Consider the following 25,978-nt stretch of genomic DNA (forward strand, 5'->3'; position numbering starts at 1 on the left):
TGAGTGCTTTGTACATCAGCCAATTAGATCATAATTCCACAAAAGCTCTCAGTAATTTCAAGGACATCCGTTCATCCACCTGTTGTTGCCGACTCACAAACTCAGACTACATGCTGACATAGGCTACGTACAGCCTCAGATCAGTTTGTCAAGAGTCTATAATCAGGTGTTGAGGTGAGGTGTACTTGACTGTAATATCAATATTATTATATGATTCTTTTTTTCTGAAATTAGCCTAGTCTTATCCTCCATCTAACTGCAGTTTCACAAACATACTCCCAGATGGCGCACTTTGACTTCTCTACTTGTGTTTTGTAAGGCGGTGGGCCTGAAATTGAAGCAGCTGCTGTGGTATAAGAATGGGGCAGCTCACTCTAACTTTTAACAGTATTTTGCACTATGCTTTGTATATTTAAAGCTTGACATTAGGCATACATTTAAGGCTATGTTGTCATTTCTAGAAATGGGGTGAATATGAGAATGGCATTCATTTTAGAATCTGTTTCATCAACTTACTCGTTTACCTTTATCTTAGCTTTCTATCTCTCACGCACACACACACACACACACACACACACACACACACACACACACATTGAGAGACAGAGATAGAGAGAAAGAGAGAGAGATGTGGGTGTAGTTCAGCGTAACAATAGTTGAGGGATAGTGGATGTGGGTAGTATGTAGATGGGCTTCTCTGGTTAGATAATGCCAAATGGACAGTTTCTGTATGATAATGTCATATGTACAGCTATTTTCCTCTTTCTGTGCATGTTGTGCCTACATTCTTGACCCATGGCTACTGTAGCCTACCAGCCTTTTTGTCACACAATCCTGGGAAGTAGTATTGCATTTGCACTGTAAACCATAATGATCCCTGAGATAATAATACTTAAGAAAATAAACTGTCCATTTGAATGTATTGCATGTCACAGGAAAAGTGTCTATCACACTGTTTCCAATCTCCATTTTTAATTGCAGAGGGCTATTAAAGTGAGTTTTGCCTTAGACAATATACTTTGCTTTGTATCGATTAATGAGTGATCTTACTGACCTCTAGAATGAAAGCTGGAACCTCCATCCTATAATTTGCCAGATCAGGAGTCTATTTATTAGAGACAGTGATATGCAGTGGTGCACTTTTTCCAAATCATCCATTGCTGGAGATGACCCATCAACAGCAGAAAAGCTGTTATGAAGGCTCACCTAATGTGTTGGTAGATGCACTTGCAAGTGTCTTCCTTAGCACGAGCATAGAAGACATTCTGTCTTCTATTCTGAAATATATATGCAACTCACAAAATACCTGCAGCTATTCTTTACATTATTGGAAATACCCATACACGTATCACTCCATTATTTAATGGTTTAACCCCTGACCTACATAAAGCAAAAGCCACTTAGGTTCAACATAAACGGCTACCCTTTCATCCTGCATGCGATTGGACAGAATTGGTAGCTTGTGGACGCGCTAACTCTGACGTGCGCGCCCGTGTCTCTGGGAGGTTTTTCATGTGGCCCCCTCCGACCCTGCGCTGTAAGCCCTTTTGCTCGCTCTCGCGCAAATCTGTGCTGGTTCCTCTGTCAGAAAGAATGCGTGTGCTCAGTCATGAGGCTGTGGTTGGGAAGCGCTGACACTGGACTGCAGGCTCTGTGGAAAAGGAATTTTTACTTTTGAGGTCTTTGATGGGGAAGAAAAACAACGTTTGGGATTATGGAAGCAGGTTGGAGTGACAGCAGGCCCTACTTTTGTACTCTGGCATGAGAGATCATTGATTTTTTTTAATTGTGGAGCAAATTCACATATTGAACACCTTCTTCTTGAGATTTAATTATTGTCTTTGCATTGTGTTAAATTCTGCTTTCGGAAAATCCAACTGAAAAAGCAAAGTGATGTAAAAAAAAAAGTGCGCCGTGCTTTGGTTGAGAGCGCAACGCTGACAAGAATCGTAAATCCCACTGAGAGGATATAGGCCTACACGAATTATATAATCCATGGATGTATTTACCAACTCATTGTAAATCATCAAGCGACGTTGACATAAAAGTGGTTTTGAACAATCCTCCATTTGCCGTTCTCAGAACGGCATTGTGCCTTGGAGCACCTGCGCTGGACATAATTCTTGATGAATTGGATACATGTGCACAACACGGTGACGTATTTGTATTAATCAGAGGGCTCTCGGTGGGGCCTAATAATGTATGCGGGACGTAAAAGGAGGAAGCCGGTTCAGAGAGCGTAAGTTTCTTGATATTTTTTTTAATATGCAGGAACACAATCATGGTTTTATGTGATCAATTGCAGCATTCGCAATTTAGTTACAGTAGAGTTAACATGCGTTTTCGTAAAGCCACAATAGTCGGGACCAGTTGTTTTCTATCAGATGGATCTGAACCTTAACCTGGGACGTTTTAACAACAATTTAGAATAGAATCAGATTAGAATAGAATACATCCACATCTGATTAAGTTGGGTATTTTCATGTTTGTCAGAAAGGCTAACTTCTCAAACTAATTGTGTTTTCATTCATGGATTTTCATATTTGAGGGTTTTTCATCACATCACCTTACTGATAATAAGCTAGTCATTGCAACATGCAACATGCAACATGCACTTGTAATGTTTGGTCCTGGATACCAAACAAAGTTAATATCATCAAATCATTGAGGAAGCACATAGGGCTTAGCAGTTTCTACGTGTTGACAATTCTGACATCATGGCATGCTTTTCCTTTGAACTCCATTGTCCATAGTATGACATATCCAGTTGTATTCATGGCGTGGTCCTATCCAGCTTGAGATATATTTCAGTAAGCAATAAGTAATAATTACCAAGATTTTAATCTTCACACTGTATGTAGTCATAAATCGCAGGAAACCATGTGTCAGTTGTGCAAATCATCTAGTCTAGTCAAGGCAGCAGCACCCTGCTAGGCAACCAGGAGAGCCCTTGTGTTGAGTTATTTTTGGACATGCTGTCATTTAACCTCAGGCATGAATTCATACCAGTTATATGGGACACAGCTGGACAATGCTTTGTAGGCCCACATCTTCAGAATGGATATACATGTAACAGCATACTGCCAACATTCTTCCCTTATAGCTACAAAAGTTTTTGTTATTGTAGGGATACAGTACTCTAAATCTGGTGAGATCATACCATACTTCTAAGGGAAGCCATGCTTGCCATAATGGAACTCTTGTGACGGAACAACAATGTCCATTTAATCTCCATCTTAAGCAGAAGAAATTAGCTCAGTACAGTGAAAAGTATGGCTATCGAAGTGGTATGGGGAGATTTCGAACACTCCACTTGAAAGATCATAACACCCACGCATCTCGAGTCTGTCTGCGCTCACGTTGTTGACTTTTGTTATTTACGTATTTCTTATCCACATTCCTGGTGCTTCAGGGCGAAACCACCGCCGACTGAGGCTGTGAAGACCAACCCCTCCAAGCGCCACCGTGACCGGCTGAACTCGGAGCTGGAACGCCTCGCCAGCCTGCTGCCCTTTCCCGAGGACGTCACCTCCAGTCTGGACAAACTCTCCATCCTTCGCCTGAGCGTCAGCTACCTTCGAGCAAAGAACTTCTTCTCAGGTATGGGCCCAGAAGCAGGCTGACATAAAACAATAACTTTTCCACGAAAGACTTCCGTCCTCAGTGCCAATGCTGTCATTGCATTTTTGAGGTTCACTTATTAGGTGTTATTCCACAAAGTCGGAGGTGGATATCAATAGACACAACTATTCATTTACAACATCTGATGTTTATTTCATGGTAACCACAAGGTTGTATCCCACAGAATACTACATCCACAGAGAGCAAAGTTTTGTTTTGTTGGGCGTCTTCTAATTAAGGACATCATCCAGCCGATGCGATCATGCGATGCCTGTGATCCAGCTGTAATTGTAGTGTAGGTGTGGAGGTGTGTAGGAGGGCCCCAAACAGAGCAGACCAAAACAGACTGAATGTAGTAGGAGAAAGTAGACCATTTTAGCTCCCTGTCCTCTTTGGGTGTCGTTGTTATTCGGTATCACAGCTAAAGTGCTTTTGGGTTGTTGGTTGTTGCAGATGCTATATGTTGCAGATGTTCCCAGCTCACCACCATCTTTTTGCTATTCTTTCTTGAAGCGTGGACAAACTCTGCGTTTCATAACAATCTAATAGCAATGACAAACATTTCTGAATTTCTTTCAGCACTCTCTCTACTTTGAAAGAACTGTTGTGGTTGGTTTGATTTGAATTTCTGCGGTTATGACTGCTGGTGGCTGGTGGTCTGGTGGTGTGATGGCCACCGGAGCTCATGGCTGGACTTCAGAGCAACTCTTCCCTCCCAACTCTCCCAGCCGTGTCACAACACAAAGGCGCCGTAGCACTCTGAGGAGCCAACAGTGACGCGCGGATTCTCCTGTGATGTGGAAAACCGCTCCGCGCTCATCACTCTCCCTATACCCAGGAACCACTTTAGCTGTTTGCACAGTCCTCCATGATGTCACCCTCCAACACGTTATAGCCAGGAGTGGGCTCGTCCCCCCAACGCCCGCTGTCAGCACGAGGACAGAAAATGGCAATGACGATTTATCACTTGTGAAGGACAGAGGGAATGTAACATTGTCAGCAGTGTACTTAGGATGAGAATACTGCAGTGCGGACGAGAGATGCACTCGCGGCCATGAATTATTGATGGGAAACCCATGAGTTTAAAGAATTTATGAAATGGAGGGGGAGCGGGGGGGGGGGGGGGGGAGGCGCAATGTTTATTTAAGCCTGCGAGGTTTTTGAAAGGCTGTTTTCAGACAGTGATGGGGAGGATGTGGCATCTGTGCCCGGCCTCGGAAGTATGAATAGATCCAGCAAACGCATCGGTAAATGCGCCGTGCCCTTGTGTTCTCAACTAGCAAAAGAGGAGTTTGGTGCATGCTCACTTGTTGGAGTTGTACTCGTCTCATTTGGAGAGCAGTGTTGGATAGAGTGGGGTTTTCCTTGACACTATTCATGTTAGTAGTGGATGTAGGAGGTAATGTGCTAAGTGCTATAGGACACAACACAAAATAGAAACGGCACAATTTTCTGAATTCTCTAAAAGCTCAGCCTTTCTCATTTTTTCCCCCCCGCAGTTTGTGCCAACCATTCCCACGGCGCTATCAAGGAAATTGTTAGTAGTTAATAGTAAAAATAGCATTCTTTAAATCACACAACATTTATTGTTTCACTTAAATCACTTAATCTATTTCAATGAATTAATCAATTTCCATGATGGTTCTGAATGAGTTTACTCTGCAAACTCAGCCCCCCGAGCAGCATCTCAGTGTAACAGCAGGGGTATAATCACTAATCTGAGAATGCCAGCTTTCATAGATTTGCCCCATTTGCCACCGATCACATTCCTGCCTTTGGGAATTCTGTAGGAGGTTGTTACAGAAGGCCGTGTGTGTTGAATGTAAACACTTTAATTGTTCACAAGCATGCCTGGATTGTAGGTCACCGCAGGCTTGCTGCATATGAGTCATGGATGTGACTGAGGCCAACAATACGTGTCCTCCACCCGTTATTTTATAAGTAATTACTGTTTGCAAATATGCTTCGTTGGGGGTCATTGGGTCTTAGCTCATGGATCATGTGGTGATGTTTTTATTCACAGAGAGGAAAGAAAAAAGACCAGCTAATTCAGAGCATTTTGAGAAGCTGAACAGCGTATAGTGACTGATGTGTATTCGTCACGTAAACAGCAGAATGAGGATGCATATTTCACCTTGGCATTAAGTGTAGCTGGATTCTTTTGTAGATGATTTGCAGAGGGAGTGGGTGTAATGAAAGGTCTTGTACCAGCAACAAAGCCGTCCAATGTCCATTTAATCCATGCAGTAGTATTATCCAGGTCCAGCTGCCTCATTTCTGACCTTGTATCCTGCTGTTGAATGGAGAAGCTGTTAGAAAACTTCACAAAAGGGTTTTACTCCCTTGATGTTGGGTCATGAGGTGTGTCTATTGAAATGAGTCGGCCATGTTATAAACATTGACAGTGAATATACTGTAGAAGAATAGTGGTTGGTGGCCATATTGGTATCACAAGTAGTTTGTACACCAGAATGAAGAGATGCAGGGTGCTTCATAATCCTGGATTATTTTTGTATCAATACAAAAGCTTCCTTCAATAACTTTCACCATGAGTGGCCTTGGATATTTCACTCTGTCATGGCAAGTCCACCAAGTGGAGCCATGTGAAGTGATTGAATACAGGAATATCAGTCAGTGATGGCAATTTAGACATAATTCTCCTTCTGTCATAACATGTCAACAGTTAAATGAGCTATGTGGATTTTTAGTCAGGACCCCTAATTTTCCTTACTTTTCAATGCACTGGGTACCCCATTAGCCTCATATCATAGAAAATGGTACTGAGAAGATCAAAGAACTGAGAAGATCGGTAAATGTCGCATTTCTTTTAGATGAGGTTACAAGTATATATATATTTCTTTTAGATGAGGTTACAAGTGTGTATATATATATATATATATATATATATATATACATATATATATATATATATACAGTATATATGTAACACACCTTTGTAGTCAAATAAATGCATATAAATGATTCAGCCTTCATTCAAATTCAGCCTATTAGAATCTGAATCAATCTATCAGAACTAAAAGTAAACTGGCTCAGTCCTCTGGCTCGTATAAGGCTGCTCATTAGGAATGACAATTAAGGCTCAACTAGTCTTCAAATGGTGAATATTTGAGGATCTAGGTTAATAAGTATTTACTCCATATATAATCATCTCACATGTGCCATCTCAGCAGAACAAAAAAGGACAAGTCAGCTAAATGCGCTCAAGTGGCAGTAGATCAAGATCGTTAGCATCTCTTAGGCCTGATGGAGGATTACTGCGCTCACGCTGACAAGGGGGAACATCAGCTCCCTCTTGGTCATGGAGAAGCATCAGGGATAGAGAGGTTAAAAGGTGCGCCGTGTCACAGCCTTGATGTTCCACTGAAAAGACAGGGCAACCCCCTTTGCAAGGATACCAGCGCTAAGCCAATTAGCATTCTCTTGAGTTCCTGGAAGGGAGGTCCTTTTCTGGAGTCATGAGGAGGGGGAATCCCTTATGATAGCCCCCCTGTGTTGTGCTCTAGTCTAGAGAATGCAATTGCATACTTTCTGGCAGAGATCAACAGTGCCATAAGTAGCCTATCGGTCAGAGGAGCTTCAGTAGTAAGTCATTTACACCTCACTACATTGTATTGTATCTGCCATGACATTATACAGGATAAAGCTGTATGTCATACAATGTAAGAAATGTTGTTTTGTCTGTCACAAGGCACTCACAACAACTCCTGCAATCCCTCAGACATACTAATGTTCATCTCTCCGACTTGTTGTGCCTGCACGTTATGATTTGTTTATGAGAAATTTGTTGACATACTTCTGTCAGGGGTGAACACGTAACATGTGAATCACTCTGTAAATACTTCGCCTGTAGCTGCACTCGTCCACATTTAGCTGCCCTAATGCATCTTCATCTGAGAATCCTCCGCTCTGAGCATCTTACAGAAAACAAAACATCCCCCACCCAGCTCTGTCACTCTGGCGCAACTCAACACAAAAAACCCCTCGACGCACAACCACTGACAGCGTCAGTCTTAATGTTTCTAACATACTTTCCTCTTGAAAACACATGGCACAAGCTCTACCTACTGTATTTCAAATTCAGAACTCAGTGCTGAAGCCTATAAGCCAACTGAGGAGTAGATCAGCATCCCATCGTTAGGACACATGGTTAAAGTTTAGCCACCCATGAGTTAAAGTGTTATGGGCCCACTATAACACTCATATGTGGATCTGTTAGTGGGATAGTGCTTTGTCTTTTGACATCACCTTATTCAAAAGCATGCTCTTTAACAATTATTCAGTTCAGTGCCCTCCTGTTTTACCCTCACCCCACCCTTTCAATGTAAATGAGATGTCATTTCTGGTAGATGATGATCAGTGCAAGAAACACTCCTTCCCCCTACCACACCTCCCTCTCTCTCTCTTCCTCTCTCTCTCTCTCTCTCTCTCTTTCTTTCTCTCTTTCTCTCTCTAATTGGGGCAATCCCCATCCCCCTCTTGATCACATTCGCTCCGCCACTTGGCAGAAAGAGTCGCGTTGAAACTGGACTGACGAGGGCCATTGTTATCGTAGTGCCTGTATATGTTCGAACCCACAGGCTCATATAGACATGTGACCCCAGCACTATGGCAAAAACACTGCACAGGGTGGTCCTCATCAGCTGCTACATCATGCCTATGCTAGTCTTTAGTGTGTGTGTGTGTGTGTGTGTGTGTGTGTGTGTGTGTGTGTATTTGCTCATGCGTATGTGTTTTCCTTCGCTTGCCATGTGTTTCCCCCCACCCCATGTGCGGGGGCGTCTTAGATTGCGTGTTCATTCGGTCCATTCTGTTGAGGCAGAGATAGAGAGTGTGTGTGTGTGTGTGTGTGTGTGTGTGTGTGTGAGAGAGAGAGAGACAGAGAAAGAGAGAGAGAGTAACACGTTGCTATATTTATGCTCTGCCAGTCAGGAGGGAGGACACAGTCTCTTGACACAGGGTTAGCATAATTAACATTCATATACATATGCGCTCATAAATGCATACGTGCACGTAAATGGACCCACTGACATGCAAGCTTGCTTTATTTATTTAATTTAATTTCATTTCTTTATGTTTTGCTTTGAGATGTTATGTTGACTGTGTTGAGAGACACCCAAACACATTCTGTCAATGTGTGTGTGTGTCTGTGTCTGTGTGTGTTGGGGGTTTTCTCTCTCTGACATATCACGACACAATCTCTGAAACTTATCACGTGATTCATACGGGTCACAAGGCGGAGCAACCATCCATGATTAGTGTGACCATAGGCTCTGAAAATGTCTAACAAGCAGACCCATCCCCCTGCTCCTAATGCTGCTAATGCTGGCCAAATATAGGCGCGTTCCGTGATTCATATCCTCTTCTCTGGGTGATCCTACAGGACATGACAACATAGACCTGAGTGATGCAATCCAAACAGTGGCATTTGCTCTTCCTATGACATTGTTTTTTTTTTTGTTTTTTTTTTCTGTTTTGCTCAAAATGGTTGCCTCAGCGAATAGAATATGGAGCTGAAGCTATGCTTGTTTAGCTTTGCTCAATCTTTGGCTTCTCTACGGACATAGCAAAAAAAAAAAAAGGGCAATGATGGTGTTTTGCTCATATAGGGTCTCTCAACTATTCCAGATATATTTGAAATATTTTGGAAATATTATAAGATCCTGAAATACAGTATTTCGTTTCTCCTAGTGGTAATAGTGGAATTAGAAAAAACAGTTGGAGAGTGAGCAGAGCATGCTAGCAGTGGGCTAATAGAGAGTCTTGCTGCAGCCCACTGCCCCATAGTGAATTAGGGGTCAGGCTGACTAGCTCAGCAGGGAGGTGTGTGATTGCCCACATCATGAGGACCGTTTGGCAGTGGACGGCATAGTGGGGAGCCTCTGCCTCGAACCATCTTAACCTCCCATGACACCCGACGCTACTTCCACCCACGCCCCCATGCTAGCAACGAATTATGGGCCCGTAGCTCACGGCCCGTGGCCCTTTCACAAGCTGTTCGATTTTCTGGGTCAGGAGGTTTTGTCGGATTTACTTAATCAAATTCTCAGCGCTCTTCTGTTCGAAGGCATTGGATTGGGTGTACCGCTTTTGTGTTATAGTGTAGTAAGAAAAAACGCAAGTGACAAGGGTATTGTATGTGACCACAGGCCCAGTCTAATGCCAACTCTATATGAAGGAACCCAAGGTGTCAGATGGTCTTGCTCCGTATAATACTTGCGTGTGTAGTCACAAAATTCTCAAAGGTTTTGGAGTAGAATAGTATCATTCAGCAGAACTTCATTACAATAAAGAAAAGACATTCAGAAACAAAGACGAAATGCAGAAAAATTGAGATGACTTCATTCACATTTGTTCTCGGGCCATTAACATTTAAGGATTATTTTTAAAGTATTTTATGAAAACCTAATGCCATTTGGCAGTAATGAAAGAAGGTCTGGCCATAGGGACTTAATATCTATGTTCTGCACACACAACATCCAGGTTCTATCTAGTCAAGTACATAAATTGTGCTTTGATCATTTGTAATAGATAATACAATGATAATTACAACCTTTTATGAGGGTAGCACCAACAAAAGGCTGTGATTCATTGTGTGTGCTTGTCTTAGCACTAATGATTGATCATCTTTTAAAAAAAACAAATCATGACGTTTTACACCCACTTCACACACAATACTTGAAACATGACACTACCTGTGGTCTCAACAGGCACCTAGCTCCTCTAGAAGTATGAGTAACCAGGAACAAAGAATCATTTGTGAAGATATTTCAAAATCATCCAGCCTGCATTATAAAGTAATGAATAATCAAAGCTGTCCAGGGTTTCCAGACATGTAGAAATCTGCCACAGCATGAATATGCTCAACTGAGATGTTTTTTGTCTCTCCTTTTGATAAAAAAAAAAAAATGATGTCAGCCTTAGCCACACGGACGCACGCACACGCACACATATTTTACTCCTTATCAATCCTCATTAATTAAAAGAATATTTTGCAAGCATAATATGCAGTAAAAATGTGCTGTTGCATGATTTAATTGTATTTCTAAAGCATTTGTCCAAGGGGAAGGCCTCTCTGCCCAGCCTCAGTGTGTCGGGGGGTCAATGCCAGTGCTTCTGGTGGGAAATAAACAGCCATTACACATGGCACAGATGGGTGCTGGCGTTGTGCCAGTTCTGGACGGGCCCTGCCACCTTGACTCGATGTTTGCTGTGATAGGAGCGAATCTGCATGTGAGGGCATGCAAGCATGCACAAGGGAGTATGTATATGTACTGCATTATGCATTACATCTTCCTAAGTGCTATATGTAAAGTGATTCACTGTATAGGAATCCATGCGCTGCTGTAATCCTGCACATATGTGCATGTTTCACCAACTGTATGAGCAAACAACAACTAGCTTTCTATCAGAACCACCCCCTCATATCCTAGTATAGTGCACTTTGTCAGTATAAGATCAGTATGGCCTTTGACAATATTTAGATTTTGTTTTCTGTTGATATTGTTTCTATACCATTGCAAACATTTCTAAACCACACTATTTGTGAAAAAAAAACAACAACAACAACAACAACAAAAAAACCCATGACATGACCATATAGCATGTTGTCTACAGATGAAACAAATCAGTTCCATGAGGTAGCTACAAAAACAAGTCGTACGGGAGACAAGTGAACGGGCTGAATGTTGCTAGCCAGGCAGTAGTGGTGTATAAATAGAGAGATGCCCAGAGCAAATGTCACCTTGTTTCATTCTGATGCTGCACTAATAGGCCAGCCATTGTTGTTTGCTTGAGCCTCTCCTCTCCGTCTCTCCACCCTATTAGGGCAGGCATGTCCATGCATCAGAACGGGCAGTAATTGTGCACTAACATATAGAAATGAAATCATTTGTGTGTTTATTTGGAAAAGGGTTTAGAGGGTGTACGATGGCATCCCTTCTTACTTGCCAAACTTACCAAAAGGGCATACCGTACTTATTTAGCACGTCATGTGACACATGTTAACCAATGTTAAATTAGATGAGATGTGTATGGCTGTCATTTGGTAATTTGGTGTATGTTTATGATTTTATACCTAAATGACTGTGATGTTACACACAAAGCAAAAATAATCTGCTTCTTTTGTCGTTTTTAAGATGGAATTTGATGAATTGTTAATGAGCTTGGTGCTGGCAGGGGATACCATGGGCTTAGCGCTGCAAGCATGAGGCATTGTGACATTCACAGCAGTGCTTTGTAAACATTATTACAACAATAAAGCAACTCACTTTCTGTTTCTCTCTCTCTCCCTCTCTCTTTCTCTCTATCTTTCTCTATCTATCTATCAATCTATCTCTCATTCCCACTCACTCACTCTGTCTTCACCTAGTTGCCCTGAAAAACCACACCTGCAGCAATGGGGTGACGGCCAAAGCGGGTAACCATGACAACGGCAAAGCTGCAAGATTGGCAGACGGTTGGATGCTTGAAGGTGAACTCCTTCTGCAGGTCAGTACTCTGGGTCTCTGAGAGGTTGTCTGTCTGTGTCTCTGTGTGAGTGTGTGTGTGTGTGTGTGTGTGTGTGTGTGTGTGTGTGTGTATTTGTGTGTGTGTGTGTGTGTGTGTGTGTGTGTGTGTGTGTGTGTGTGTGTGTGTGTGTGTGTGTGTGTGTGTGTGTGTGTGTGTATGAGTGTGTGTGTGTGTGTATGAGTGTGTGTGTGTGTGTGTGTGTGTGTGTGTGTGTGTGTGTGTTGTGTGTGCGTTCGTGCATGTGTGTGAGTGTTTTAGTAGGGAAGAATGGTTTGCATTGATAATATGCGTGTAATTAATATTGATGCTTCATTAGTTTGCCTGCATGTTTATATTTGGTGTATCTTTAAAAGCATGGGAGGATGGTGCTGGAAAAGCCTGTCGTTTTTTTCTTGAAGTGTACATTATTATTTAATTTATTACAGTGCATTGTTAAAGCAATGTTTCAGCACCGATAGGTTAAATTATAAATGATCTGTCAGGTGATGAATTATTGAATCAGCAGAAAGGATGAACGACACAAAGCCCTCATTGTTCTTTGGGGACAAATGTTGTATAAACAGTTGTGTGAAGAGTCCATGTGTTGCCAAACACATGTGAAGGTTCTGTGTATATTATCCAGTAATTTCACTGGCTGCATGTTCACTGGTCCCTCTCTCTTGGCCTTTCACCCTTTGAAAACCACTTGACATGCAGCAAAACGTCTTGTTCCTTATATACCCACACCTTGTTCCAGTTCCACATCAGTGAAATATAATCCCCTCTCCGGTTCTCCTGTTGAGAAGCTTCATTGTGCTCTTTTGTGCTGATTGCAGGCCCTGAATGGCTTCGTCCTGGTCATCACTGCTAATGGGACCATATTCTACACCTCGCACACCATTCAGGATTATCTGGGATTCCATCAGGTACAGCTTTTTACGGTGACGCTAGATGTACTTTCACACCACCGGTTATGGCTCATTACTGTTCAAAATGAATGTATGGACAATGGTTACTATAGGTTACTATAGGTTGTCATGGTTACTATAGGTTATTCTATTGCTCTTGGTTAGCATGTTGTTCTTGTGGAAGTGCGCCAATGATAGATAGATAGATAGATAGATAGATAGATAGATAGAGAGATACTTTATTGATCCCCAAGGGGAAATTCAAGGTCCCAGCAGCTTAAGACACCACACACAACATACAGTACAATGTAAACAATGTAAACAGGAAAATTAAAAAGCAAATCAACAAATCAACATGACTAAAGGAGCAGTAGAATACTATAGATGGTTTTCCTAAGAGGTGTGGTTTGAAGCGGGCGATAGCTGCTTTGCATTTCACACTGGCCCTGCAGCAAGCAGGCCGTGTGGCATCTGTTAGACCAGTCTGCCTGTCCTCGGGTTTTTCTGTGACGGACTAATAGCATTAATGTTTTAATAAGCGTAAAACAGCTTAGGAGGAGGAGGAGATGTTTGCAAACACTGACAAGGGGACTCCCCCAGAAACCTCTAGCTAGTCCGTGGCTTTACAATTATAATCTTGTCAGGAATAAATGGGAAACTTGTAGGTTATTAGCTAGATTGCATATATTTAGTTCACACAGTTGTTTCTTTCTGTATAGGAAGAATGTGCATGATTAAGGGTTAAGAGAATAAAAGTTTAAAGGGCTCACCTTTAAAAAAAAAAAAAAAATTCTTCGAAACTGAATGGTTTCCATGCTAGAATATAGCAATGTATCGCATGAGTTGTTGCATACTGTATTTAGATGTTGCATATGTTTTTGCATATTAGCTGTAAATGAATGTATTCATGAATGAGAGGCGAGATGTGCGTGACTTATCTGCAGTTATCTGTTGACAGATATTCTTTAGACAAACCAGTGTAAGTGAGTCTATTTATAGGACAGCCTTTGGATGAGTCTAGCAGTGGAAGATAGCACAGCATTGATGCATGATGTTGCAAGAAACTGGGCTTCCAGTAGTGATTTAACATTATCAAGGCTGCCTCACAACAGCATCTTCAGTTGCAGACTCCACGGCAATGTCTGTCTCTTTTCATTGATGAATATTTCCTTGATCTTTCCACTGCTATCTCTGCTTGCGGGTCCAATGCATAAATATTGTCAAAAATGAAGAGTCGCAAATGTTTTGTTTTGATATCTTGTTTCTTTTGGAAATTGTGTTGTTTCCGTATTTAATCTTTTGTGTACTCGTTGCTGTCGACAAGGCCGCAAGGTGAAATGATTATTTGGTAGACGTGTGTGTATGGTGTCCTTGTCCTTGTTGTCGCGGTAACAAAAGTAGGTCACACTGCAAGTCAGCAAACAAGATGAATCAGGACACAGGGCACGTAGTCCAGCCCTGAGCAGAGAGGCATGCTGCAGCCTCATGTCATTACTGAATACTTCTTCATCCCATTTCTAAATATAAACAAATAAATGCATGCATCCATGTTATCATTATTGTAGTTTTATTATTATTTTAATAGAATTTCATCAATAGCTCTTTGCAGGTAATTTCAGTACAATTTTTTGAAAAGGCTGGCTGAAGATCAGGAGTTTTATGTACACTTACAGTATAAGTGCATGCTAACTTGTGTATCATATAAACTTGACGACAGTTTCTCTTGATGACAGTTTCTCTCTCTCTCTCTCTCTCTCTCTCTCTCTCTCTCTCTCTCTCTCATTTCTCCATGTCTCTCTCTCTCCCCCCTGGTCTAGACGGATGTCATGCACCAGAGTGTGTTTGAGATGGTCCACACGGAGGACCAGCAGGAGCTCAGGCAGAACCTCCACTGGGCCCTGAACCCTCCTCCCGCCACCACCTACCCCACGCCCCAGCACTCCCCCACAGGTGAGCAGAGCACGCCCCTCCTCAGCACACCAGAGACTGCTAGCCTGTTAATACTGTGCTAAACGTCTAAGATCACGGTTAGCATTTCAACGTGAGAGTACAGATTTATACGCATCTATTATTTCCCTTTCTTTTTGTTTTATATTTAAGACGTAGGACAGTGTTTTGTGCTAATTATTTTAAAAAGAAACCCATTTAGAAAATCACACCCATGTATTAAGTACAGTGCCCAAAAGCCCAGTGAAGCATAATCACATTGTGCTCTAATCATGCAGATGAATGAAGAAATGCATTCCCATATACAGTATATAGCTCTCCACTATGTATGAACTTCATGGCTGAAGAAGTTTAGCAAAATGACTATAAGCCTCAGCTAATGGGCAGGAAAATTGTGGTAGCAGAATTAGTAAAAAACAAAAAAAAACTAAAAACATAACTAGACAGACAAAAATGGCCAAAGATTCATAGACTTCCCCCGCCACATTTTTCCCTCACGGTGGTTGAGAGTGTGTTTGCCCCCTTTGCAAGCTAAGCCTCGTCACATGGCATGTTTAAAGTGGCGATGAGCCACTGGGCTAATTACATAAGTGCATTTCTGCAGCGGGGAGCTTCTCAGGTCAGCCTCTGAAGAGAGCAGCCCGGCACTCCTACGCCGCAAAGCTGCAGCGGGGCCGCTAGCTCGCAACCTAGCCTGAATGGAATATGATGAGGTCGGGGTCGGGGGGGTGGAGGTTGAGAATACGGCGAGCAGTGAAGGGGTTTTTTTTTGTCAGGCGAACACAACACGCATCTCCCGTGGTTGTGCCTGATGTGGTAGGACACTCCTTGAAATGTTCATGACGTGACACCCCCAATCCACCCCTCCTACCCCTCATCACCCACGTCCCCTCGGTCTACAGATGGTGAGCGAGGCGGCAACTCATTGGTCGCCCCCCCCTGCAATCCGGAGCAGCTGCCCCCAGAGAACTCATCGTTTCTTGAAAGGAGCTTTGTGTGTCGCTTCCGATGTCTCTTGGACAACTCCTCTGGCTTCTTAGTGAGTGATGGCCAATATATACATGAACTCTGCATTAAACATACTTAAAATATGCACGCACACACACGAACGCACACACACACATGCACAGACACACACACACACACACACACACACACGCACACACACACACAGACACACACACACACACACACACACACACACACACACACACACACACACACACACACACACACACACACACACATACACACACACACACACACGTGTTCATGTTTGTATACAGTACAACTTGTATATACACAGCAAGAGAGAGATAGAGAGAGAGTCAGAGAGAGTCAGCCAAAAGATAGAAAGATCAATGCAGAATCTTTCTGCTGCATGTGATGCTGTCACAGCAGTGAACCCAAAAAAAGTCAACCCTATCAAAGATCAGTGAGAGCCCATCATCAAAATGCTAGAAGTAAATTCAGTTTCTGTCTCACTGAAGCATATGCCCTCTCCCCCCCCCTCCCCCCCTCCAGGCCCTGAGTCTCCAGGGAAGGCTCAAATTCCTGCACGGTCAGAGCCAGCAGGGGCCGAACGGGGTCAAGGCCCCACCTGAGCCGGCCCTGTTCGCCATCGCCACCCCCTTGCAGTCTCCCTCCATCCTGGAGATTCGGACCAAGAACATGATCTTCAGAACCAAGCACAAACTGGACTTTACCCCCATGGCTTGCGACGCAAAGTAAGCCCCCCTCTGCCTGGCCCTGTCGTACAGCAGCTCGCAGTACACACCACACCACTAAGATTACGGTGTTATCCCTTTGCTGTTTATATTGAGAAAGAGCTTGCTCGCTGGTTGTTGTAACGTTTATGTAACCACTTTGTTGTGTTTGTGCTTCCTGTGACATGACGATATTTTTGTCTCTTTTTTCCTGTCCTCCAGGGGCAAGATCGTTTTGGGCTACACTGAAGCCGAGCTCAGGGTTCGCGGGTCTGGCTATCAGTTCATCCACGCAGCAGACATGCTCTACTGTGCAGAGAACCATGTCCGCAGTAAGTGCAAGCGCTGATGATGGATTTCATGGCCACAGCGCCTGAGAAAGTGTGTTTTATTTTCTCTCTCTCGCTTGTTTGGTATTTGGTGATCACAAACCTTCTCAAAACAGCGTCGTCTCAGATATGAAAGGAGATGAGATGAGATGTGATGTGATGAAATGAGACGTGGTCTTGTTTACACTGGAAAGGTCATCATGATTTGTGTCAACAGGGTCGCTAGGCACTGCCCACAGCATTCGGCAGGCTTTTCCGAAATAATCCCTCTGGATTATGGGACAGATTGAGTAAAGCTGCAGAGTAGCTGGAGGAGAGACTTAGGGCTCACATACGCCCTATCAGTCGACTGTGTTGTTATCCACAGATAAAGTCCCAATGAGGATTCCGACTCAGAGCCAGGCTTGCCGAAGCACCCTGATGAAACTCCCAAGGGCCTTACACAGAGAGGGGTTAGATTGATGGCCCAGTGTAGAGAAAAAAGATGAAATTGCACCATGATCTAATGAGGATATGTGTTGTATTATTATTAGAATGTGACTCTGGTTATGTCATACACGTGACAGCAAGTGCAATCAATGCAGTACAATATAAAGTCTTCCAATTATAGTAATTGCATCTGTTTACAGTAATGTTTTTTAGCCGTTATCTTTTTAACGTTTTTTAACCGTTTTTCCTATGATTATTTTTTCCACGATTCCGCACATTCGGACAATGCTATACACACTCAGTATTCTGCTTTGTGATTGCAGTGATGAAGACGGGTGAGAGTGGGCTGACGGTGTTCCGGCTCCTCACCAAGGACAACCGCTGGAAGTGGGTCCAGGCCAACGCACGACTCGTGTACAAGAACGGCAGGCCCGATTACATCATCGCCACCCAGAGACCTCTGCTGTGAGTGATTACGATCCGCTGTCCTACCAATACCACTAGCGTGAGATCTATGTCTTGTTTCGGATATGACAATGCAGGCAGTTCAGTTCGGTATTGAGCAGTATAGGCCGACATTAGTTGTACAGTATGGCAAATGTAGAGGATTATACATAATAGATATAGATAATGTTGCTGTGATGTGGATCGTTGTTGATTGAGGATGATTTTTATAGTTTGTGATGGTGTCTGTGCAGTTTATTAAAAGCATTTTACCTTGACGAAAGTTATCATTATTGAGTTATTATTTACTTGTTTATTTATTGACTTTATTGATTGAGTTAGAATTGAATGTGTCTTGTTATTGTCTGTAGGGAGGAGGAGGGAGGGGAGCACCTGCGGAAGCGGTCGATGCACCTGCCCTTCACCTTCGCCACGGGCGAGGCCCTGCTCTACCACAGCAGCCACCCCGTCCTCGCCAGCCAGCAGGGCGGCGGCGGCGAGGGCCGAGCCAAGGGCAAGAAGGGGCAGGCCGACAAAGAGCCCAAGGACGCACTGGACCCGGGCTCCCTGCTGGGCGCCATGATGAGCCAGGACGAGTCGGTGTACATCAGCCAGCCGGCGGCCGAGCCCAAGGCGTCCTGCCTCCTCCCGGGACACCTGTTCGGCGAGCTCAAGGCCCACCAGCAGCAGCAGCAGCAGCAGCAGCAGCGCTTCGCCGAGAGCGTGGCGTCCGCCCAGCGTGCCGAGCTCGTGTTCGAGCGCTGGGAGCAGGCGATGAACGGCGTCGTCGCCGGCGTGTCGGCCGGCGGCGCGTCCTCCGTGGCCGCCGCGCTCCACGGGACGGCCGAGAACGGGAAGAGCTTCGACCCGCTCCTGGCCACGCTGGACTCGCTGTCGCTGGGCGGGGGCGGTGGCGGTGGCGGGGGTGGTGAGGGCGGCGGTGCCAAGGAGCACTGCTCCAACGGGGAGCTGTTCAGCGCGCTGGAGGGCCTGGGGCTGAGCGCCGAGGACCTGGAGCTGCTGCTGCTGGACGAGCGCATGATCCGCGTGGAGGCCGACGCCGAGCACGTGCCCTCCCTGGACGACCTGCTCACCAGCGACGAGATCCTCTCCTACATCCACGACTCGCTGGAGCACCGGGGGGACGCCGACGGGCCCGTGCTGCTGCTGCCCCCCACCACCACCGCCCAGCAGCAGCAGCAGCAGTCGCTCCCCCCAGCGCTGCAGATGGACACAACCCAGGTGCCTGACCCTCGCGTCACTCACGCCTCCGGCACGAACAGCCAGTACCTCACTCAGAGACCACCGGTCGGTCAGCCCCCCATCCTGAGCCTTTCCCAGCAGATGCAGCAGCATTTGAGTCTGAAACAGCCGCCGACGTCCACTTTCGACTCGTGGGGACACCCGGGCGCAGTCGACAGCAACGGCCTCGAGCAGGCGCTGGAAAGACACCCGGCGTCCAACGGCTACTGCTCGGCCCCGCACGCGCTGGTCGCCATGACTAAAATGACCGCTCAGCCTGAACTCCCACAGACATTTTTGCTAAACCACAAGACCTCACAGCAGCTGGACGGTGGCGGTGGCGGTGGCGGTGGTGGCAGCCAGCCTCTCCACTACCAGCAGTTCCCGTTGCCGCAACACACCACCCAGCACAACCAGTTTCCTCAGCTTCAACCTCAGTGCCACAACAGCCACAAGGACAGTACCGTCGCCGGACCGCCGCCACCTTTCAAAACGGACCCTTTCGCCACCAAAGACCACTGGACGGGTTTCACCCAGAGCGGTCAAGGGGAGACCTTGAACCCGGGCCCCTGCCTCTATAACGGACACGTCCCCTCCACCTGCACCGTGGACTCCTGTATGAACTACTGCATGGTGGACGTGCCGGTCAATGGGGGGGCAGTGAGAGGGAACGGTATTCATCAGAGTGCAATGAATTCTATTTCGTCGTATCAGGTGGTCAATCCAAAAGGCCAGGAGCAGCTAGCGCAGGTTTTGTCCAGCATCTCGAATCAGATCCTGGGCTCAGGGCAGCCGTGTAGACAACTGTCCACGCTTGATTCCTGTGGACTGTTTACCTCAGACCTCGGTCAAATTCCGACACAGCACAAGGTAAGAAACACCGAACTCACTCGAACACTTCACTTTGTACTTCACTCCACTCACTTCACAGGGTAAATGACATGATTATGGAATTGACTAGACTTTTCATGAAATAACAGAAAGGAGACTTGTTTTGTATGTCGTATTTTATGTGAATTTATAGAAGATATGGCAATAGACAGCCAAAGGCATACATGTCAAGTATGGTTCAGATGCACAACCAAAGTTTTCCTAAACAGCAGTTGTCTACTTTTATTGGAACAAACAAATCATTCATTTAGCATAATTTGTTTTCGAAAGGAACAGCGCTTTCATGCCTTGAGACAAAGCCATGTCATGCCTTCTTTAATTTATAGTCTATGATTTAATAGGCTATAAATGTCTGTTCAGATTTCTTCACTACAAACATTAAGCATATGTCACATTAGTAGTGTTTTGCCATATATCTCACGCATTACTTTGATCTTCTCTGTGAGCTCATCATGACCATAGAACAGATTTGATGGAATTCTATGACTTAAGGCCATAAAGAAAGGCATGAGTCATAGTTGGAGACCCCATTTTCACCGAGCTGAATGAGAGTGAAAGAGATGGCAATAGAGGCCATGTCCATTCATGCTTGCGCTCTTTTTTTTCATGCGCTCCTCTCCTCTTCTCCTCCCATCTTTTCCCTGCTCTGTTTGTTTTTGTTCAGGGTCAGTGGTCTAAACTGAGAGGGGGGAAAAAAACAACAAAGCTCAGCTGGGACGCCGAGCACGTATTCTCCTCTCCCACTGACCTAAAAAAAAATTGCGTTCGACTATCCACTGCCTTAGAAATGGACAGTGGAGGAGGGAAGAAGCTAGAGAGAGAGAGAGAGAGAGAGAGATTGCAGAGTGCAAATGGAGGGTTATACTTTTTTGAGGGTTTATTTATTCATGAGATAAAGATAAAGAAGAACCTTTCAGCTCTTGATGCATATTCATTGGAGCAAGTGCCTTCCTGACCAATTTATTATTGGGCTATTATTATTATCTGTTATTTGAATTGAGCTGGAGTTGAATTGCTTCTACATTGCTTCTACACTGCCCTTTTCATTTCTCTGTATTGCTGACAAGATGAACTTGATCATTTCAAACAGTTCAACATTTGACGCTAGGCTTTTAACAGGACATTCACATTTAGTTCCTATTGTTGCTGTTGGATAGTTTTTGCTCAACAGCAGCAAAGAGGAACCTTGAATTCTCCTTGCCAACCAACAGCAAAAACATTATGTCCTCTACCGCTTTTTGATGAAAATCGCAGCCCTGTCTAACGTACGCCATCTTGTGGTGTGAAACAGAATGACATCCATCTTCATCTTAGCATGTTGTGTTGCTCATTGGTATCTGTTTATCCATTTTAGTTGCAGAATGGCTGCCTATCCAGTGCCTCCCATCCAGGAGACGGTGCCCTGCCCAGTGGGAATGGACTGACAGTGCCCAACGGCATTACCCCACACCCAGAGACGGTGCCCAGTTTTACTGACCCACAGACAACGGGATTCTTCCTCTGACAGGGCCAAACAACTGCAGCTGCAAATTAAAGGATATTTGTGTGTATGTGTGTGTGTGTGTGTGTGTGTATATTTGTGTGTGTGTGTGTGTGTGTGTGTGTGTGTGCGTGCGTGCGTGCGTGCGTGCGTGCGTGCGTGCGTGCGTGCGTGCGTGCGTGTGTGTGTGTTTTGCTCATTTGCAATCAAATTGAACTATATCATCTGACATGTTTACAACATACTTTGAAGTGGGCGTGTGTGAGACTGATGTGGATAAATGTTGTCATCCAGCACGAGTATGATGCATGTCAGAAGTCAATTGTTCTTCAAATGTGCTTGTTTATGTTTCAAAGACAGAGAATACAGGCAAAATGACGAAACCCTGTTTTGTGGTTACTTTTGTGTCATCAAGTGGATAGGCCTATTTTTGATCCAAGAACCTGTCCTTTGCTAAGTCTTTGTTAACCCCCCCCCCCCCCCCCCCCTGACGTCAGCTGTGAACATCACTTATACCTCCCTGTATATTCCTTTGTGCTTTTTTTGGTGCAGACAGGAAAGTTTTACTACTCTCCTGAGACTGGAGGATAGACCACAGAAGCTTGAGGGAGAATATGCGCACATTGTTTTTCAAGAGCAATCAATATGCATAGTGAGAATGCTGAAAGGGCCCATCTTTGTCCTGTCTGAGGCCTTTGTATGTTTGTTTGTGTGTATGTGTGAATGGATGGGTGTGTGTGTGTGTGTGTGTGTGTGTGTGTGTGTGGGTGGGTGGGTGGGTGTGTAAGAACGTTTGTGTGTTAGTGTTTACACAGAAGCTGACCCTGAAAGATTTTTATTGTCTCTACACTGGAGATCATGTGATGAATGAATACACAATTTTATGTATCTACAGTTTTACATTTTGAGGGTTTTTTTTATTTTATTTTTTTAATTTAAATCCCCAACTTCTTTTTAAGTCATGTTTAATATATTTACACAGACCAACAACTAATCTATAATGCTGTTATAAAGATCAGGTTATAGCTACAGTTCAGTTCAGGTATGATTAATTCAAATACAACATACAAAAATGTCGGGGATATTTCACATTTTCTTAAAAAACAATATTTTATGTGTTGCTGCTTCTAAATCTCATGTATTGACTGTAGATAGAAAATGTTGTATATAAAGAAAACAAATACCTCCCAGTATTGTAATTGTGCAAGCCATGATCTGCAGGAAGAAAAATGTATTTTCTTACAGGAAGGAAACTGTGCCATACCTACTGAATTTATTGCCCTGTTGGATCATTCATTCATTTCAACCTGTTTGTCTTCAACGTATTGTTTGAAATTTTGTTCTTTTGAAATAAAGAGTATGTGCAAATGGTGTGGAGTGTTACATTTTTTTATTGCAAACATTTCTGTATGTATATCACTATGTTATTTACCCAAATAATACTGAAACAATTGTAATGGTAAAGCACACTGGCTGATGCTAATCTGTGTTCACATTCGCAAAGTTTACCAGTGAATTCCAGTCTTTAAGAGTTTGTTGTAGGCCTTCAGCACAAAGCATTATTATTTCAACCCGTCAAAAACACATGACAAAATTGAAAAATATAGCTTATATATTATTATAACAAACATATATCAACCACGATTACAAGTGCATCTAAACATCTGACATATCTCCTGATGAATCAGACATCCTGGTTTCCACAGCGTTTGGCATTTCCCCCGAGATAAGCATCCAGCAGAGCACCCACAGAGGCCCCAATGGCAGTGCCAACGGCTGCCCTCAGTGACCCCCGACGGAGTCCTGCCAGGGTCCCAATCACGGCTCCTATAGCCGCTCCCGTATACCACTTGGTCGACCCCACAGGTTTGACCTCCAGTTGTTCTGGGTGTTGCTTCGTGGCCGTGACTTCCTGAGTAGGCTGCTCGACTCTCTGAACCACTGGAAGATATAAGTAAGTATAAAGTGTATAAGCTCATGCTTGTTTAAGGCACAATTGGAATCGAATGTCTTAACATTTTCTGAAAATGTCCATTAATATTCCCAATGTCCCCAATCAGCCTTTGTTTACGAATGCTCCTGATCTTACTACACTTACCAGCAGAATCCAAGTTCATGTAAACAAAGGTGGGTTCAGTCAAATGCATGGTTTCACTCCTGTCCATGCTGTCGGTTCTGATGTATGTCTGTCCTTTCTCTGGTCCCCCCTCTGCCTCACTCAGGGACAGACTCCTGACCTCTTTCTCTTTCTGCCTGTCCAATTGCAGACCCTCTGTTGGTATTAATTGTGGGTTATTATTTTTCTGCAGCAAAGATTTGCTGCAGATATTTTCCAACATGTTGTTTTGATATGTATGGTCCCTTGATTCCTTTTCTTGATCAAAAGGAGTTTGCCTTAATGCCATCTGATCCCTCCTCATCAATTTGATGGTTCCATCCTGCTCACTGTCATTTATAAACTCTTCCTTTTCTTTTAAGCGCTTTTCTGGCTGGTTGTATCTCTCGGTCAACTGTTCCATCTGTTCTTCCTGTTCCCTCTTTTTCTCCTCAAACTCTGTCAATCTTTCATGTATAAACTGTTCCTTTTCTTCTAAGACCTTTTCCCTCTCACTGCATCTCTGGGTCAGCTGTTCTATCTGTTCTTGATACTCCTTATTTTTCTCCTCAGACTCTGTCAATCTTTCATTTATAAACTGTTCCTTTTCTTTGAAGAGCATTTCCCTCTCACTGCAACTCTGGGTCAGCTGTTCTATCTGTTCTTGATACTCCTTCTTTTTCTCTTCAGACTCTGTCAATCTTTCATTAATAAACTGTTCCTTTTCTTCTAAGAGCTTTTCCCTCTCGCTGCATCTCTGGGTCAGCTGTTCTATCTGTTCTTGATACTCCTTCTTTTTCTCTTCAGACTCTGTGAATCTTTCTGTCAAGAGCTTTTCTCTCTCTTCCTGAATTCTCTTCTGTTGCTCTTCCTCTCTTTGATGGTCTCTCATATTCTTTTGAAGTTCCTTCACCTTGACGCGCTGCTTCGAGCTCTTGGCCTTCCTGAGTTTTTCACGCAAAATCCGGTTGTGATTGATCGGGTCAACTGCTTCGATTTCTTCAACCAGCTTCTTCACCTTGCAGTTGCATGTCCTGACGACATTGTCCAGGACATGGTATCTATTTGACATTTTTTCTACGAGCCACAAAAGGGCTGGCCACCGCTCTATGTGGTGCTCCACTGTTGTTTCTCCGAGCTGATCTCCCCGAGTGAACAGGACGATGCCTCTTCGCCATACGTCTCGGCCCCACGGGGTCAGGTGCTCTTGCAGTAGATGTTTATCAATTTCCGTAAACGTCTCATCACTGCGAATGACCACAAGAAATGCATTTGGCTCCGTTTCGTCCATAGTGGTGCTCTGTGCACTCTGCAGTCCGACTTTTTCTGGAGTGTCTGTTGAGCCACTGCTCTTGTGGTCCCAACCTGGAGTGTCTACCAACGTGATGCTTCTCCCCATTGGGTCCCCCTTCACCTCTACACAGTGGCTAGTGGGATGTCCAGATTGAAAGACGTCTTGGCCAAGTATGACATTTCCGACTGTGCTCTTCCCTGACTGCCTGGCACCGACCATCACCACTCGTAATGCTGTGCGTTGACTTGAAATGTCTGAAGTACAAACAAGATGTTTCCCAAATTGAAGCGTATGGTTAAAATACAGTCAAAATGCATTTGAACACATACTGTTAACAATTTTTTGCACATTTGTATTCTTGGAGTGAAAATGATAGACCTCTGAAGGTCGCCTATACAAAAAAAGAACCATAGGTGCCGTCTTTGCCCATTCAGACCTCTTCATCTTCTTCGTTCTTTGTCTTTGCGAGAGTTTAGGTGTGATCATTCAAAACCCTCATGGTATTTTCCCATAGGAAAAATCGCAAGATAGGCTACTTGGTCTCAAAGATGGCAGCTGTTTTGAAGGCAAACTTCAGAGGTCTATTACGCTACATCCAGAATACATGAAAATGATATGGGAACTGCATTAGAATGAAAGAACCACTAAATAACACCTCTTACCTTTCTGCCATTTTCTTTCTGTCTCTTTTCTGACTTTTGCCTTTTTGTTTTCTCCCACGATCCTCCTCTCAGCCTCCTTCAGTATGCTGTCTGGACTGAGAAAAGCTTCACCGATCTGATCCTGGTTCCCTGCTGCCAGTGCCAGCATGCTCTTAAGCAGATCCATAGCTTGGGAGTCACTGTCTTGAGGCTGCTGAGCTGCGTTCAGACAATGGTATCTCTGTCCACACTTTTCTAAAATGCTTTGAAGACACTGGTATTCCTCAGCAATATCTTTTGTCGTCAATGCCTTTGTTCGTTTTTCCAGGCCTGTCAACACAACCATGGTGTATGGCCACAGGACGTCACTCAGCAGGAGAATGGCTGCCTGAAGGCTGCGCTCCCTCCCTGGAAGTGAATCCACGGAGATGACCAGGAGGAAG

The 25,978-nt window shown here is 44.2% G+C and overlaps 1 protein-coding gene across 1 annotated transcript; it reads left to right on the forward strand.

The window, feature by feature from the left end:
* The first annotated feature begins 1,594 nt into the window (after positions 1–1,594).
* Positions 1,595–22,265, forward strand: ahr1b (aryl hydrocarbon receptor 1b). Its single transcript, XM_062534431.1, has 11 exons — positions 1,595–2,239; positions 3,413–3,600; positions 12,011–12,129; positions 12,966–13,055; positions 14,855–14,987; positions 15,887–16,023; positions 16,509–16,711; positions 16,913–17,022; positions 17,772–17,913; positions 18,264–20,004; positions 21,380–22,265. The coding sequence occupies exons 1-11, from the start codon at positions 2,199–2,201 to the stop codon at positions 21,527–21,529; spliced, it is 3,054 nt and encodes a 1,017-aa protein (XP_062390415.1). The 5' UTR covers positions 1,595–2,198; the 3' UTR covers positions 21,530–22,265.
* Positions 22,266–25,978: the final 3,713 nt, after the last annotated feature.

Source organism: Sardina pilchardus, chromosome 4, assembly GCF_963854185.1.
Source record: "Sardina pilchardus chromosome 4, fSarPil1.1, whole genome shotgun sequence".
Lineage (NCBI taxonomy): Eukaryota > Metazoa > Chordata > Actinopteri > Clupeiformes > Clupeidae > Sardina > Sardina pilchardus.

Excerpts from the sequence above, each read along its gene's own strand:
- ahr1b (XM_062534431.1), top strand. The coding sequence starts at position 2,199 with ATGTATGCGGGACGTAAAAGGAGGAAGCCGGTTCAGAGAGC. Across the intron at positions 17,023-17,771 it reads TGCAGAGAACCATGTCCGCA|TGATGAAGACGGGTGAGAGT; the intron begins GTAAGTGCAAGC and ends TTGTGATTGCAG. Across the intron at positions 20,005-21,379 it reads AAATTCCGACACAGCACAAG|TTGCAGAATGGCTGCCTATC; the intron begins GTAAGAAACACC and ends TATCCATTTTAG.